The sequence below is a fragment of the Festucalex cinctus genome, chromosome 2 (assembly GCF_051991245.1).
Source record: "Festucalex cinctus isolate MCC-2025b chromosome 2, RoL_Fcin_1.0, whole genome shotgun sequence".
In the NCBI taxonomy this organism is placed as follows: Eukaryota; Metazoa; Chordata; class Actinopteri; order Syngnathiformes; family Syngnathidae; genus Festucalex; species Festucalex cinctus.
Window position 1 is genome coordinate 3,750,841 of NC_135412.1, and position 15,822 is coordinate 3,766,662.

At 40.0% G+C, this 15,822-nt stretch overlaps 1 protein-coding gene across 9 annotated transcripts in view; it reads left to right on the forward strand.

Moving 5' to 3' along the window:
- The window catches only part of atp11a (ATPase phospholipid transporting 11A), a 39,647-nt gene that overhangs the window by 5,442 nt on the left and 18,383 nt on the right, over window positions 1-15,822 (forward strand). For all 9 annotated transcript variants that reach the window (XR_013282241.1, XR_013282240.1, XR_013282239.1 and 6 more), the window contains exons 2-11: window positions 11,219-11,341; window positions 12,157-12,246; window positions 12,922-13,002; window positions 13,076-13,183; window positions 13,458-13,586; window positions 13,691-13,794; window positions 13,885-13,932; window positions 14,117-14,181; window positions 14,278-14,359; window positions 15,349-15,499. Coding sequence is in view for 6 of the 9 variants with exons in the window: in XM_077512295.1 (XP_077368421.1) it covers window positions 11,219-11,341; window positions 12,157-12,246; window positions 12,922-13,002; window positions 13,076-13,183; window positions 13,458-13,586; window positions 13,691-13,794; window positions 13,885-13,932; window positions 14,117-14,181; window positions 14,278-14,359; window positions 15,349-15,499 (981 nt within the window). In the remaining 3 variants the exon portion in view is untranslated. The remainder of the gene's footprint in view (window positions 1-11,218; window positions 11,342-12,156; window positions 12,247-12,921; window positions 13,003-13,075; window positions 13,184-13,457; window positions 13,587-13,690; window positions 13,795-13,884; window positions 13,933-14,116; window positions 14,182-14,277; window positions 14,360-15,348; window positions 15,500-15,822) is intronic.

Here is a 15,822-nt window from a genome sequence, read left to right on the forward strand (position 1 = left end):
GGTCTCATGACCGGTCTCGAGACCAAGACCAATCTCAAACTGCCACACTGGTCTGCTTTGATTCATGTTAAAACTTTTAATTGTAATCTGTTAAATAAATATGCATCCTATTTGGCCCAAACCTAAGCTGTGCTTTTGCCTTGCATGTGACTGAGATTGACACCCATGTTGCAGTTAATATCAACCATCACAATACTGTAAGGCATTTGGACTTGTGCAGAACTGGAGCTGTGTTAAGGGCTTGTGTCAGCAACGCTGCAGTTGCATCCAAAGACATTGCAGCCCATGGAGCAAGGAGACAGAGGATAGATAGCCCAGAGTTAATGACACGTGGACTCCTCTGTTCATAGTGAGCACTATGTTTGAACTTGGCCTGTCATAATACCGTTGCTCTCTGCAACCTTAATGTTCTCCTCGACACTGGGAGTGATAGCGACGCAACTCACTGGAACAAAGCATTCCCAGTTTCTATCCCAGACAGTAAATAAAAGTGCAGCGATAATATACAGCCCATCCCCTCAAACGCTGACTGTGCACCCGACCGCTACCCTGACTCTCTTAGATGTGTTTGCTTTAAAAGCTTTCGCACTCAGTATCATACTGACCTTGGACAGAGCTAGTAGCGGCGTGAAAATGTATGTAGTTAGTTGTATGCTGAAGTGAACCCCCCCTCCCTCATTAACAACGTACACAAATCAACATTGATTGTTGTGTAATATAATTGAGCCATGCTGGCAGCCATCATGAAGAAATTGTCTGTGATCCTTGCTGACCTCTGACATAACAGCAATTGCATCCCATTTTTATGGGCATCCTCATTGGACACCACTTTTTATAATTCGGACTAGGGATGAACAATTTATCGCTTTTTTTTTTTTTCCCCTCAAAATTACATATTTATGTTATTACGTACATTTATTTAAAGTACAAAAAGCAGACATACCATTCTATATGTTTTCATAAAAAAATAGTGCTGTCAAAGTTAAAGTGTTAACTTTGACTAATTGCAAAAATGTATCGCAGTAATCACGTATTAATGCAGATTAAACACACTATTAATTTTGACTGCAGATGATCCTTTATTAAAGGTAGCGCAGGATTTGTTTGAGCAATAAACATAACTACATGCATTCAAGTAAAGCATTTAATAAATGTTTGCATATAATACTCAGAATATTTGTTTATGTCAAAATATTGGGGTAATTTATTTTCATTTTAAATGATGAAAGTATTTAACTGATGACAAAAAAGTGGAGAATGAGCTTGTTTAGTGGATGAAAAAATGTTGAAGACGACCTCATAAAATTAAATGTAGAAATAATTAACACAATACAGTAGGTGCTCCAGTAGGTGCTGGCAAAATGTTTGTGATTAATCATTATTAATCTAAATTATTTATTTATTTTTCTTAAGAGATTAATTTAATTTAATCTAAATTCTAAGATGTTATTAATCTGATTTAAAAAATGTAATCGTTGGATAGCTCTAACATCCATCCATCCAATTTCTGAACCACTTGCTCCTCTCAAGGGTCGCGGGGGGTGCTGGAGCCTATCCCAGCTGTCTATGGGCAGTAGGCGGGGCACACCCTGAACTGGTTGCCAGCCAATCGCAAGGCACACATGCCAATCATGTCTTTGGAATGTGGGAGGAGACCGGAGTACCCAGAGAAGAACCACGCAGGCACGGGGAGAACATGCAAACTCCACCCAGGAAGGCCGGAGCCCGGACTCGAACCTGAGTCCTCAGTACTGGGAGACGGATGTGCTCACAACTCATCCACCCTGCCGCCCACAGCTCTAACAAAAATCCAAAATTTAAAATAAAAGAGAGAAGAATCTCATTTAGTGTAAACTACAACTTAAAACATTTTGGATTAAAAAAAATATCCTTACATATAGTATTGCACCTACTATGAGGTTTTACAGTGATTATAAGGTTGTTTATTCTTATTTACATTTATTTTCTTATTTACCGTATCTTCAGCAAATTAAAAAAAAGTTGTTGTTTTTTTAAATCTTAGACAATATACTTCATTTTAAATTTTTAAAAATACATTTTTAGGGAGCTCCTAAGGTTATCAGTATGATCTAAGAAGTGAAATGGAAACAAGAAGTAAATACTGTAGCTGTAGTTCCTGTATCCTGTCATACATGCACGTTATAGCAAACAATGCCCTTGAAGCTTGGTTAGGGAAAAAACAAAACAAAACAGTGGATCGAATTTGCAATATCTGTCAGAGAAATCACAATTCTTTTTCTGAATTTGTTCAACCCTAATCTAGACGTTTTGCACTTAACAGCAGTGGAAAGTCACCTACACAAGAAAATGTGCCATCCAAAAAAAGTCTATGATGCCAGAGGACAGTTATCAATAATGTAACAAAGTGCAGCGTTACTCAGCGTAAATCCAAAAAAAGATGTTTAACAGCACTACATCAAGCATTTAAGCATGAATAAATAATCACTGCATTAATGCTTGATTGTAATTTCTACAAGGAAAGCAGCCACTGCTGAATTAGCAAATCTGTGTTACAATACTTATTTCCACATGCCATGAGCTGTTGACCTCTACTTAGAAGCAATGCCTGCTTTTCGTGCAACAAAGTCAATTCTCTCCCATTTGGTTAGTGATCTGGTGGCTGAGAAGTCATTTTCTACTGCCTACTTCTGAGACGGCATTTTCTTACTACCGTTGAAAACAGTTACTGCCAATCTAATTGTGGCTGTGTGCACTTCTCGTACGTTTATTCTAACCTTAATGGCTGGATGTGCTGGAACGCTCTTGCGAGGAACTCATGAGTTGTAAAATCCATTTCCACTCTGGTGCTCAGCCCATGTCATGCGTTGAGCCTCATGATGGCCACATGATGTCACAATGTTCTTGCTCCCATTTGAGTCTCCCAGTTGTTGACACTCTGATGAAGTGATTCATCTTGTTCCACGTTTCAGCCGTAGAGTGGGAAAAAAATTCAACAAAATATTGAATTGACAGCGAGATAAGGTGCATTTCAGGGAAATAGAGAAGGTTATTCATCCTCTGGTTGTCAAGGAGATAATTAAGAACAACCTCAGCACACAGTAATGTTCTGTTTTGTGTATTTGTCTCCCATGGTGACGCCAAAGGGCGACAGGATTCATAAGGATGCTGTGGTGTCGCATCATGAACAGAAGTGCAAAATGCAAATTTAACAGCTCATCTAATGTCCAGCACTGATGATTCAAGCTAGCTGTATTATAACACAAGGTAAAAGTATTAGAGAAAGAGAGAGAGTGAGAGAGATAAAAAGATAAAAAGACATAAACATTCTAAATGTAGTTAAGTATTAGTGTATTGATACAGTTAGCTTTGGCAGCAACCATGGATGTCGTTTTATATCCGGAAATTGATTTTGTTGTTGTTGTGAAAGCTTGTCTGTGATCGGACTAATCTTGCTTCCCTATTTCATCCAACGGTACATCCATCCATCTATCCATCCATCCATCCATTTTCTTGACCGCTTATTCTTCACAAGGGTCGCGGGGGGTGCTGGAGCCTATCTCAGCTGGCTCTGGGCAGTAGGCGGGGAACACCCTGAACTGGTTGCCAGCCAATCGCAGGGCACGACGAACAACCATCCACACTCACAAGCACACCTATAGGGACAATTCGGAGCATCCAATTAACCTGCCATGCATGTCTTTGGAATGTGGGAGTAAACCGGAGTACCCGGAGAAGACCCACGCGGGTACGGGGAGAACATGCAAACTCGAGTCCTCAGAACTGGGAGGCGGACGTGCTAAGCAGTCATCCACGCCTTCTGAGTTTTAAAATGTTTCATTTAATTTATTCACCCACTCAGGATTTCTCCTTTCACCATGCCTCTTTAGATGTGCTGTCAAAATGAATGTTAATAAATGTTACCATCTTTATAAAAGTCAATTAACAAAAAAATTATAGTAAAATTACACATTTTTACTGTTAATTTTTATATGGTTTTAAAGTTGAATCTTAGTTTATTCCATTAAATAACAGACAAATACCTGTGAAATTACAGTACATTTGTGACAGTTAATATATGTATTCTATTTCTAACAGTCAATATGTTTTTCTTTTAAAGAATAGAAATATTGTTTTTTGTTTTTTTTACAGTTACAGTGATTTCATGTTATTTTACATTTGACATGGAAAATTTGAGTTTATTTTTGTAAGTTAAATGGTATTTTTAAAATGCAGAAAAAAACAGAAAATTAAAAAGTCAAATCTATTAAATTACTTTTTTATTATTATTATTTTTTATTACAGTGTAGGATGCCTGTTCTGTCATCCTTTAGTGGTATAGCTAAAAAACTAACGCAGAGGAACACGAAAACTGCGGTTCTGCCATCAGAAAGCGCAAATCGTGCTTATGATTGACCACTTTTGAGAGCCCATCAGTAGCGGATACACACATACTTAATAAGTGTGAGCTCACTGGTTCATTCCAAGCGGTGCACGCACTTTCACGCCCGACCCGAGGACCTTGGCGGCCAGGCAGCCTTCTTGCTCCGGGCTGCAGAGGCGGGTGTATTTTGGGTTTGTTTCCCCTGCCACCCACGTTCAGTCTGCATCGTGGGTGCCCAGACCGCCATGACGGACCGCTACCCCCGAGACTGTGAGGTTCACACCGGTTTGTCAATCAAGTCAAAAATCTTCTTTACGATAACATGTTCTATGCGTCCCCACTCGTCTAAACACAGTATTCTGATTACTATTGTGTTTGTACAATATGAAAATGATCACATAACAGCACCTATGTGCTCAGGTAGTCCATCATGGCCTTACCTGTTTTCTGGGTTTGCTCATGTGACGTCCGCAAGCTGAGCCCATTTTTCCATGTTTCATGGTCAACGCGTTGACAAAATTGTAGTTATGACCTCTACTTTTGTGTTTTGCTTGTATTTGTTTTGTGTGGTGGTGATTACTGGCAATATAATGTAATGGAGACCATTACACAAAAGTCTCCCCACAGGACAAACATTAGGGATGACTGAGAAGCGCTTCCACTAATGTGCAGGGCACGGTAAAGTGGTGAAACATACACATTGGTGGGAGATAAAAAGTGAAAAGCATTTTGGTTCTTTTTTTTTTTTTTTCCCCAGCCTCCTGTGAGACACATAGATAGATATTGAGTTACTTGCAGGAAGTGGAAGTTGTGACACAAAGTGAAGTATAACTTTAGTGTACCAAAAGCTAATGGCAACACTAACCTTGACGAGAGACACCATCCCTAATTAATTGTTGACAATTACATCAATACATGCTTTCGATTTAGGTTTGTTCCAAATAATTATATCAGAATGGTTGCATATTATGAAACAAATGATGAATTGCTTATCTGGTACCAAAATGAGATTTCAAGTGGTCTGAATGCTTGCTTCCAAGCCAGACAAGATTTCCCACGTGACTTGAACTAAGAAATTGAAGTTGTGGGGCTGGATCATGTGACTCTCAGCAGTTCTTCCCCCCTCGCCGAGCACAATGAACTAAGTGAGCACTGTTTGCTTGATTACCCTGACATGCAAAGAATGACCGAGCTTATTCTCAGGAAATTCCTGCCAGTGGTTTTGTCCACTTCAGAGACAAAATCTATCAATGCTGTTTGCATGTTTGTTACTCTACGGAGACACGGCGTCCTCACATGTTCTCGGGGGAAATTTGAGGAGAAAACTAGTTCTTTTAAATACCGTGTATTGAATCTCTGCTTGGCACAATCAAATCTGCGATGCATTCTGGAGCAAAATGTGCCTCCCAGTCTCACGAAGCTTGTTTTCTTTTTTTTTTCTTACTTTTTTCTTTTTTTTAATGGAAGGTCAATTTTGTCCTCATCTTCAAATAGGGATGTAACGATATCCAAGCATCACGATAAAAAGAGAGCTCATGCTAAAAAAAAAAAGAACAATATTGTGCTTTTGTACATAACAGCAATGCATATAAACCACCTACAATCTCTAATAACAATATTGAGGCACTTTCTTGCTAATGCAAGCACATATTGATCACTTCACAAGCAAATTAGATTCCCATTCATCTGACAATTAGCATAGATTTTAAACATAAAAGGCCGAAACATCCCTAATGAAAATTAAAATACACAAATAAACTAGACACTAGAGGGTGCTAGAATTGCACAAATGGAAATCAACCTGACTTTTTAAAAAGATGTGTTCCTTTTAAATATTGTGAACATGACGACGACGATATTGTGGCAGTTTTAATATCGCGATATCACGATATTGCCTTTATCGTGACATCCCTATCTTCAAATGACCTTCTGAAGAATTGAGCACTGCCAAAGCACCAGTACACCACATTTCAAATTTTTTGTTTTGTTTTTTTTGTTCTTTATCTCAAAGTTGATTAAAAACTTGGTCATTTAGTCCTTTTGTTGAATTGACAGCTTATGAAGTCTGAAAATATTGAAGTGTTAGATCTTGAAAACAAGACAACTGAAAACATTTATTTGGCAATACAATTTGCGGGACAAAGCATTATAGTGTTTGTGCTGATAATGCTTCTCCAGTAAAATGTATATTTATGGCAGAGTTAATGTGCCCAGTGGGGAAGCATTACTTATTTATATCAACTGTAAAGTCACATATATGCTGACTAAGGTTATACTATTCCCAAAAAGTGTTTAGTTGTATAGCAGAAGTACTTAGTGTGACATAGCTTAACTATTGGTGTGGCATCCATATTACATATTTTCACATGTGAACACTGTAATATTATTTTTCACATCTGTATGTGAAAATTTTTGAAATCATGAAAAACATTGTGATTTTTTTCTCGGTTGTATAAACTTGCCCTACCTCAAGAGTTTGAAAGCTGCTTTCTGCTGTCAGTGGCCTGCTTACGTTAAATCAGCAAAACACAATGTGCAGTGCACTTAACAAGCAACTCTTCTTGCTCTGTTTTTTTTTTTTTTTTTTTTCCAGATAGACATTCTTTTTCAGTAAGACATTAGGCCTGTCTGCTGGCCTAAACATAAACAGAAGCACAGACGTATATTTTAGGGCTCGAGACTGCAACCAATTTGAATGAGCAGACATCAGAATCATAAAAAAAAAAAAAAAACAGACCTTAGATCGAACACATCAGAAAACTTTGAGAAGATTTGGAAAAAGACCCATCACACCAACTCATATTTAAAGACAAGTGATTTAAGTCACAACCTAGTCTCAGACTGAGATTTTATAAAAACTTGAAATTTTGCAGGGTCTCTATTTACAAGATTACAACTACATTCTTATATATATATTTTTCCCACAATGCAAATTTTTCCCCATCATGGTCTCAGTGATGCCAGTCCATTGCGAGAGTTTACGTTAAACAGGCTGGGCAGTCCTGACCACAGCTCGTCTTTCTGGACAGTCCATGTTCTTTGGAGCAGTCGCGTTTTTGCCGGTCTTTCCTCCCTTTCGTCCGTGCTGCTCTCATGATTGTTTGCAAAGTTTCCTGTTTCCGCTTTTGTTAGAGCTCTTCTATTGCTTGCTGGTTGTGTCATGTAGACTGTAGTGTAGGCCTGCCTTTTCCCCTTCTTCTTCATTTCTAATTTAAATAAAATCAATTTTTGGATATTAATATCGATTCGATTCGATTAATAAATGAGGATCTTGATTCTTTGATGAATCGATTTTTTTTGGCACACCCCTAATAATTGCATCTAATAAAGAAATAAATGAAGAAGGTAGAATGTTATTGTCTACGTCCACATGGCTGTTTAAGCGACCAACTATAATTATTGTATCTGCTCTAGTTACTAAAAAGTTGGGTTTTGTATATGTTAATAAAGTTGAGTTAAAAAGAGATGTTTCTCAAGCAATGTGAGCGTTAATATGATTGGCGGAGTGGATTACGGTAATTTAGGCTCAAATATTCATCTGGACTTAGATCTCAGGAAGACAAAATAGATCATCTATGTTATAATCAGAAATTAGTTCGTTCACAATGACTGCTTTATTTGAGAGTGATCTGACGTTGAGAGTGTGTGTGTGTGTGTGTGCACTTGCTCTATTACCCAATACACAGCACAAAGCAACACAGACACAGTTGTCACGTCTGATTCATTCAGGTGTGTGTAGCCGTATCACAGCGAACAGGCCGCCATCATTTGCCTTTGTTGACTTTGTCTTTGTCGCATCCTCTTGGCAAGAGAGATAAAGAGATAAAAGATTGAGGTTATCAGTGACGACAATGACTCAACCTCAAAAGCTGCGTTGAAACAATGGTCATTTGCTTCCGTGATTTAACTGTCCTTTGGGTTATCTTTACACACCAGATGTCACACAGCCCTAATATGTACATCACTTTGCCCACGGTGCACTGCTGATAAATTGCATGGGCATATTGGGGCACCTGGCTATTAAATATTCACAAAGTTAGACTTTTTGGGGAGACTTTTTGTCATCCTGACGAACATTTGAGAGATCCAAGAGATTGGCTCTGAGGAAGGGTCGTCTTTTGATCGCCATATCTGATTACGTTCATCACTATTGGTGTTTTACAGGATTAAGGCCAGGTCTCGACCTTAACAAATTCATCCATGCATGCCTTTATAGTCTTTGCCCAAACTGTTCCCAAGTAGAGAACATAGAATTGTGAAAAGTGAGGGAAAAACGGGGGGAAAATGAAAAAATCACGAGTCAGGGTGTACTATGTTGGCTGTGGTGGGTAGAAGGTGTTAGAATCAGTTTTTAGGAAGTGTGTCCTCGCTGTAATGGGTGGGTCCTTGTCCTGCTTGTAGTGCTCGCCGTCAGAGATTTGAGGAAACCGAACTGTGAAGAACAATAGGAGAGGTGGAGTTTGTTTGTGCATCTAAATATATCTAACTAGTGAGGCAACACTGGATCGGGATGTTTGTGTGGCAGTGTGGAACCCCATGTGTGGCACTGATTGAGTCAGTCAGATATAAAGTCTGCAAGCTCCCATCATCCACCTCCCCTCCATCCTCACCACAAACGCTTCCCCTCAAACTATAAATAAACTTCTGAAAGCCACCATGTCCTGAAACATGAAACGCCGCTCGAAGAGATTACCAGGGTTCAGAATAGCCTAATGTCTCCAGTTACACACAAGGGCTGAAGATCCCAGCTCATGTTGGCAGCTTTCATAGTATAAGCAGAGTTTTATTTTGTAAGGATGCCATCTGATTAAATTAAACTCAGACAGGCTTTTCTGCAAAAAGCTTGAACGCGGGTGGAAGTTGAGCTCAATCGATAGCGGGCGACGATGAGCTTAGAAGCCTTCTCCAGAGAGACGCGAGTGATGGAAAGGACACAGAGCCCAAAGATGGCGGTTGAAATGAACAATCAATTACACTCCATCTAATTCACAGTAGGGAACAACAGTTTCAAATATAACTGTCACCCGCAAAGGCAGTGTGCAATAAAACACAGGCAATGAGGCATTTTTTAAATTGCGTCACAATGACTTTCCAGGGCTGTAGAATAGCTACAAAATAATCAATAAACCAATTTCATTGATGAACCTTTAGAACAAAACCATTTATTGGAAGCTGTGCCTCTGTTCCATATGCCAGCATCGGATGTGGTTGTGTGTTTGAGAGTTGTGTTAGATGAAGCAAACGGATTTGGGCGAAGATGAGGAACAATGATGGTGCGTTGGCGGGTGAGTTTTCTCATTTTCAACTCGGGTAGCTACCGGCAGATGCTAAGAGTTTGGCCGCGTTATTACTTTTGACTTAACTTTAATTTACAACAACACATGAGAAAGTAAGAGTCATAGTGGAGGAAGGTTAATAAAGAGTTCAGTGAAATGCTTAGGGTTGATTTGAGCAACGTGTAGGCCTCTGAGCTTTAACGAACTTGAATGATTCTATTTTGGTGAAAGAAAGCCATCCATGCATCCATATATTTTCTAAATTTCTTTTCCTCGTGAGGATGACTGGTGAGCATATCCCAGTTGATGTTGAGGCAAGAGACAGGATACATCATGGGCTGGTCGGCAGGTCAGTCACAGGACAAAATTCAGAAAAACAACCACGATTCACACTCATATTCACACCCATGGACAATTTCGCGCAGGAGTCTCAAACTCAATTTATGTGGGGGCTGCTGGGGATACAGTCTGCATGTGTCTGTATGTCACACAACAAAAAGAAGGTTCAAGTACTTCAAAATAGTACAAGTAAGTTAATCTTCTCACTCTACTAATAACAGTTCTGAACATTATCGTTCTTCAGAATGTGAAGAAGATTGCTGACGTGGTCCTCTCTCATTTATTTGAGCTGATTTCTTGAGCACCGCAACTTTTTGTGTGCATTCAAGACGTTTTGTGTGCCCCTGTGCTCAATTAAAAAAATATTTTGGGGCATATTCACTAGGTTTGCGTCACCTTTGCACTGCGCTAACCGGTCAAAATGGAGCAATCCGGGAGCGCCTAATTCACTAAACAGGCGCAGATGGGGAAATCCGTCACTAAGTGCGCTGCCTACCAGATTGCACCACGGCGCGGCGGTGTTATTTGCGCGTATGTAAACTAGGTAATTTGCATACATTTGATGCAAAATATGCCCGCCCCAATGCAAATGAGACTCAATGATAGACAGCGTCTAATTCACTAACGCCGGTGCAAATAGCCACATGTAGTTTGCGGGACGCAAATAATGTTTATGGAAAGCATGTATGAACCTGCCGCAACCTCGATCCCGGGACAGCAGTGCATGCCATTTGCAGCACAACATGCGGGGGGGAAAGGGGGGGGGGGGGGTGTTTCGCTATAAACATCATCTTTCTTACAACCATGTTCTTGGCGCAAATCCATTGCCATGTGTGGTAAATCAGGTGCAAATTTGCTCCAAGCTGTCAGTTTTGTGGCCGTGTTTGCACCTTGCACTGGTATATGATTAGAGCAATATCCTTAGTGAATAGGCGGGTAACTGGACGCAAAATGCGGGTGCAGTAGTGGTGCAATATTTCGCGCTATTACCGGACACAGCGCATTCAGAGTGAATATGCCCCTTTGTGTATCTGTGGAAACAAAAGCTTCTGTTTATTGAGAACAACAGTAATCTTGACTATTTGTTGGAAATATATGTTGGATGTCACATGACATGCTGCTGTTGAAATTGACAGTTCAACTTCACTATGTAGGCCAATCACAAATAAGTTGACTAATAAAACATATTTGATGAATTTCCTGTACAGCCTGTATGAGTTATGATATATTCCCCTTGTAGTGTGTAGGTGAGGAGAATTGGGTGGACAGCAGGACAGTCTACATTGGACACAAGGAGCCTCCTCCAGGGGCAGAAGCCTTCATACAGCAAAGATTCCCAGACAACCGCATCGTGTCCTCAAAGGTGGGTGAAAGCACATGAGGGCCAGTCACACAAGGCCTGGTTTATTAAGATATCAAATAGTGAGCACTAATTTGCCTGCTTCCTTAAGCAAATTGCATGCACTGTTAGTGGGTTTTCTGCGCATGACTACGTAGACTGCAATCTTTTAATAAGAGCCCAAATAATGGGTACAAAATTGCGTGTTCACTCATTCTTCCACATTGCACATGCTGTTGTCAACTGGTGTAAAAGCTGTGGAGACATCTGTATTTAAGAGAGTTAGCATTTTAGGTTCTGTAGCGCTGATTTCAGCATGAAAAGTTTTGGAGAGCACCAGAACTGCAAAATGAAGTTTGAAGTGATGGCACCCAATTTGACCAGGCACTGCTAACAACACAAGGAAGCATATTTGACACACACAGTATAATAATAAAAATAAAAAAAATCAGTTGGGTATGCATATGAGAGTTTTTCATAAAAACGTATGCAAAGTAATGTAATATATATCATCCATCCATCCATTTTCTTGACCGCTTATTCCTCACAAGGGTCGCGGGGGGTGCTGGCGCCTATCTCAGCTGGCTCTGGGCAGTAGTAATATATACTTAATATCACCTTGAAGGCCATGTATTTTTCCCATTTGGCAGACGCAGTCCTGGGTGTGCCCAGTTAACTTCCAAATCTGTTTGAGTGAGCAATCAAACTCCCAGACTAACTGTGGTGGTGCTTTGATTATTTTAATTTATTTATTTATTATTATTTTTGACATATTTAAATATCAATGGAATTGCAAACACTAACAGATGCATAAACGGACTACTGTTCTGTGTTCCCAGTACACATTTTGGAACTTCATCCCCAAAAATATGTTTGAGCAATTCCGAAGAGTTGCCAACTTCTACTTTCTCATCATATTTCTGGTTCAGGTAAAACACAACTTCTGATCAGACTTGGAATTCACCTATTAAATGTATAGGACGTGATGTTTAGCTGCAGCCTCTGTGTCAATCAAGGGTCACCAACTCCAGTGCATGTTTTTTTGAGTTTCCCACTTCCAACACACCAGATTCATATTATTAGCTCATCAGCAAGCTCTGCAGAACCCTGATAACAATCCTGATCATTTGAATGAATCAGGTGTTTTGGAGGAGGGAAACACCCGAAACATGCTGTATAGGCACTCGAGAGCTGGAGTTGGTGACGCCCTAGTGTAACATGTGTGACATCATACTAGTATAGGAATATGTAAGATTCAGTCACATAAACAAGTCAGGAATATTACAAAATAAGCAGTTGATGACAATCTAAGTCACCTAATGCAGTATTTATTTATTTATTTTTTTATTCTTGGCATGGAGTGCAATTACATGAAAAAGTAGAGCATGTGCCCTTTTGCTACTTTAGGCATTGTACCATTCGGGTTGGAACATCATAAGAATGGTTCGACATACTCGTAGTGATTTGGATCAGTTGTTTTTGTACCCTTTGAATTTGAGAAAATTGTGTACTGTATGGAACCGAACTAAATGGCGCTGCTTGTCGCAAATGGGCTAATTTCATTGATATGTCCTGTTTCAAAACTTTCCATTCTGTTTCTCTAGTTGATAATTGACACGCCCACCAGTCCAGTCACTAGTGGACTGCCACTCTTCTTTGTCATCACAGTTACGGCGATCAAACAGGTGAGAGCCCAAGGTCTGATGACACGTCATGTCACTTGCCATCATCCACCGTAGTATACTCTCTGTTTTTCAGGGTTATGAGGACTGGCTGAGACACAAAGCTGACAAAGCTGTGAACCAGTGTCCCGTCCACGTGCTGCAACATGGCAAAGTGATCCGCAAGCAGAGTCGCAAGTTGCGGGTGTGTTCGCGTGTGCGTGTGTCCAGATCAATCACTCGTACCATGAATTTTGCCACACATATCAGGCCTGGCAAAAACATTTTATGTTTTAGAGTTCATTGTCCTATATGTGCCAGTACCCCCATGTGGCCGGAATTGCGAGGGCCCTTTATAGCTACTCTAATTAAGCTAGTGTTTTTTACTTTAAATAAAAAAAAAAAAGGCTTTGGGTCAACAATGCTCTCAGTCAATTACATTGCAAATGAATGACAGATGATTGCTTGATTTGCCTCAGGTGGGGGACATAGTCTTTGTGAAGGAAGATGAATCATTCCCCTGCGATCTCATCCTGTTGTCCTCTTCCCGGGATGATGGAACCTGCTATGTCACCACCGCCAGTCTGGATGGCGAGAGCAGCCACAAGGTGCGTGAGCGTTTGTTATTATGCTGGACACTTACTTGACACAGCTCGCCTGTCTCCTGTCAGTTCGGATCTCTCAAGAATGTTTGTATTTCCTGCACCCTCAGACGTACTACGCAGTGCAGGACACCAAAGCTTACAACGCCGAGAAGGAGGTGGACTCAATCCACGCTACCATCGAGTGTGAACAACCACAGCCAGACCTGTACAAGTCAGTGAAATCTGCTCCTGCTGCTCTCAAGGAATTAATTTTTTTGAACATATTTATTCTTTCTGGTTTTCTTTGTCTTTTTCCTACTAGGTTTGTTGGTCGCATCAACATTTACATGAACAATGAGCCAGTGGCGAGGTAATATCATGTTTACCTTCACATACCGGGTTTCATTTGTGTCTGTCACTTTTTATCATCAATGTTTTGCTGTAACATATATATATATATATATATAGTAAGTTTTTCTTATATATTATCCTGTAAATCCTGTATAGAGTCACCATGTTCCTGAAAATGCTAACAATAATATTGCTGTTCACAGGCCACTAGGATCAGAGAACCTGCTTCTCAGAGGAGCCACATTAAAGAACACAGAGTACATTTATGGTAAAGTAGAACAGGATTTCAGGATCCTATTGTTTGTAAACGCTCCCTAAAAGAGATTATCATCAGGCAAATATTTTTGTTGCTCCCTTATTGTAGCAGTTGCCATCTACACTGGGATGGAAACAAAGATGGCTCTCAACTACCAGTCAAAGTCTCAGAAACGCTCTGCAGTGGAAAAGTAAGCTTTTCGTGACCTTCCCATTCTTTTAAACTACTAGATTTTAGAATCTAGATATTAGAATCTCTATTTTTTTTCGACCGCTTGTATACTGTTTAGCAGAATGCTTTGGTTAGTAACCATCCTTCCATCGATCCATGCATTTTCTATACCGCCTATCACGAGGGTTGAAGTTGAGCTGGAGGCGATCGCAGCTGATTTTGTTAGAGGCGGGTTAACACCCTGGACTGGTTACAAACAACCATTAATACTCACTCACAATCACACCTAATGAAAATTTTGAGTATTTAATTAAAGCGGAAGTCAGTCCAATTTTTTTATTTTTTTATTTTTTAATAATAATATGTACTATGTAGCCCCACCGGTCTAAATATGATTAAAATTGCAAATTGCGTTGGTGCAATTAAGCGACAAAATCCAGCTGTTTTTATCCATCTCAGTGGGCAGCCATTTTGCCACTTGCTGTCGACTGAAGATGACATCAATGCTGCTCAAGGGTCGGGTAACAACCAATCACAGCTCAGCTTCAGAAAACAGGTGAACTGCAATTGGTCGTTGCCTGAGCCTTGAGCAACATTGATGTCGTCTTCAGTCATCTTCAGCTCACCTGTTTTCTGAAGCTGTGCTGTGATTGGTTGTTACCCGAGCAAGTGGCAAAATGGCTACACCTGTGGTAGATAAAAAAAAATAAAAAAATAAAAATAGCCTGGATTTTGCTTCATACTGAAACTCGTGTTCCACAAATGTAATATTAATCAGAATGTCATGTTTAGACTAGTGAGGTCACATATAAGTATATTATTGTCAAGAAATGTTTAAGGTTGACTTCCTCTTTAACCTTCGAAGCAAGTTTTGGCAGTGTGAAAGGAAACCCACACTAGCATGGGGAAACGTGCAAACACTACATTCCAAACCTCAGAACTGTTACGTTGACACCAGCTTTAATATCCTGAGCATGTGTGGGTATTTAACAACTTTTGTCTTGGCAGGTCAATGAATGCCTATTTGGTGGTCTACCTATGCATTCTCATCAGCAAGGCCTTTATCAACACGGTGCTAAAATATGCGTGGCAGGCCGATCCTATCCGAGACGAACCCTGGTATGATCAGAGAACCGAGGCTGAGAGGCAGAGAAACATTGTAAGTCTGTTAACTCATTCACTCGCCGCCATTTTCACAGAAGCAATCCCGTTCGCTCCCGGCTGTTTTACAGGATTTTGACAGATTTTGCAAGGCCCACGGAATATTGTGTTCTATTGCTATAAAAGCATGGAACCTATCAAAAGAAAGATATAAGTCTCTTCTTTCATCAGGAAAAAAAAGTATGTTTCTATCCGTTTCCGTTTGGCAGCAATTAGCATTAGAAGAGAGCTAAGTTTAATCAGTTTTCACAAATCTATTCAAAATTGTAAGTAATTGAGCTTTTTTTCTACATGGCCCTGGTTGATCTCCTTTGCTCTGCT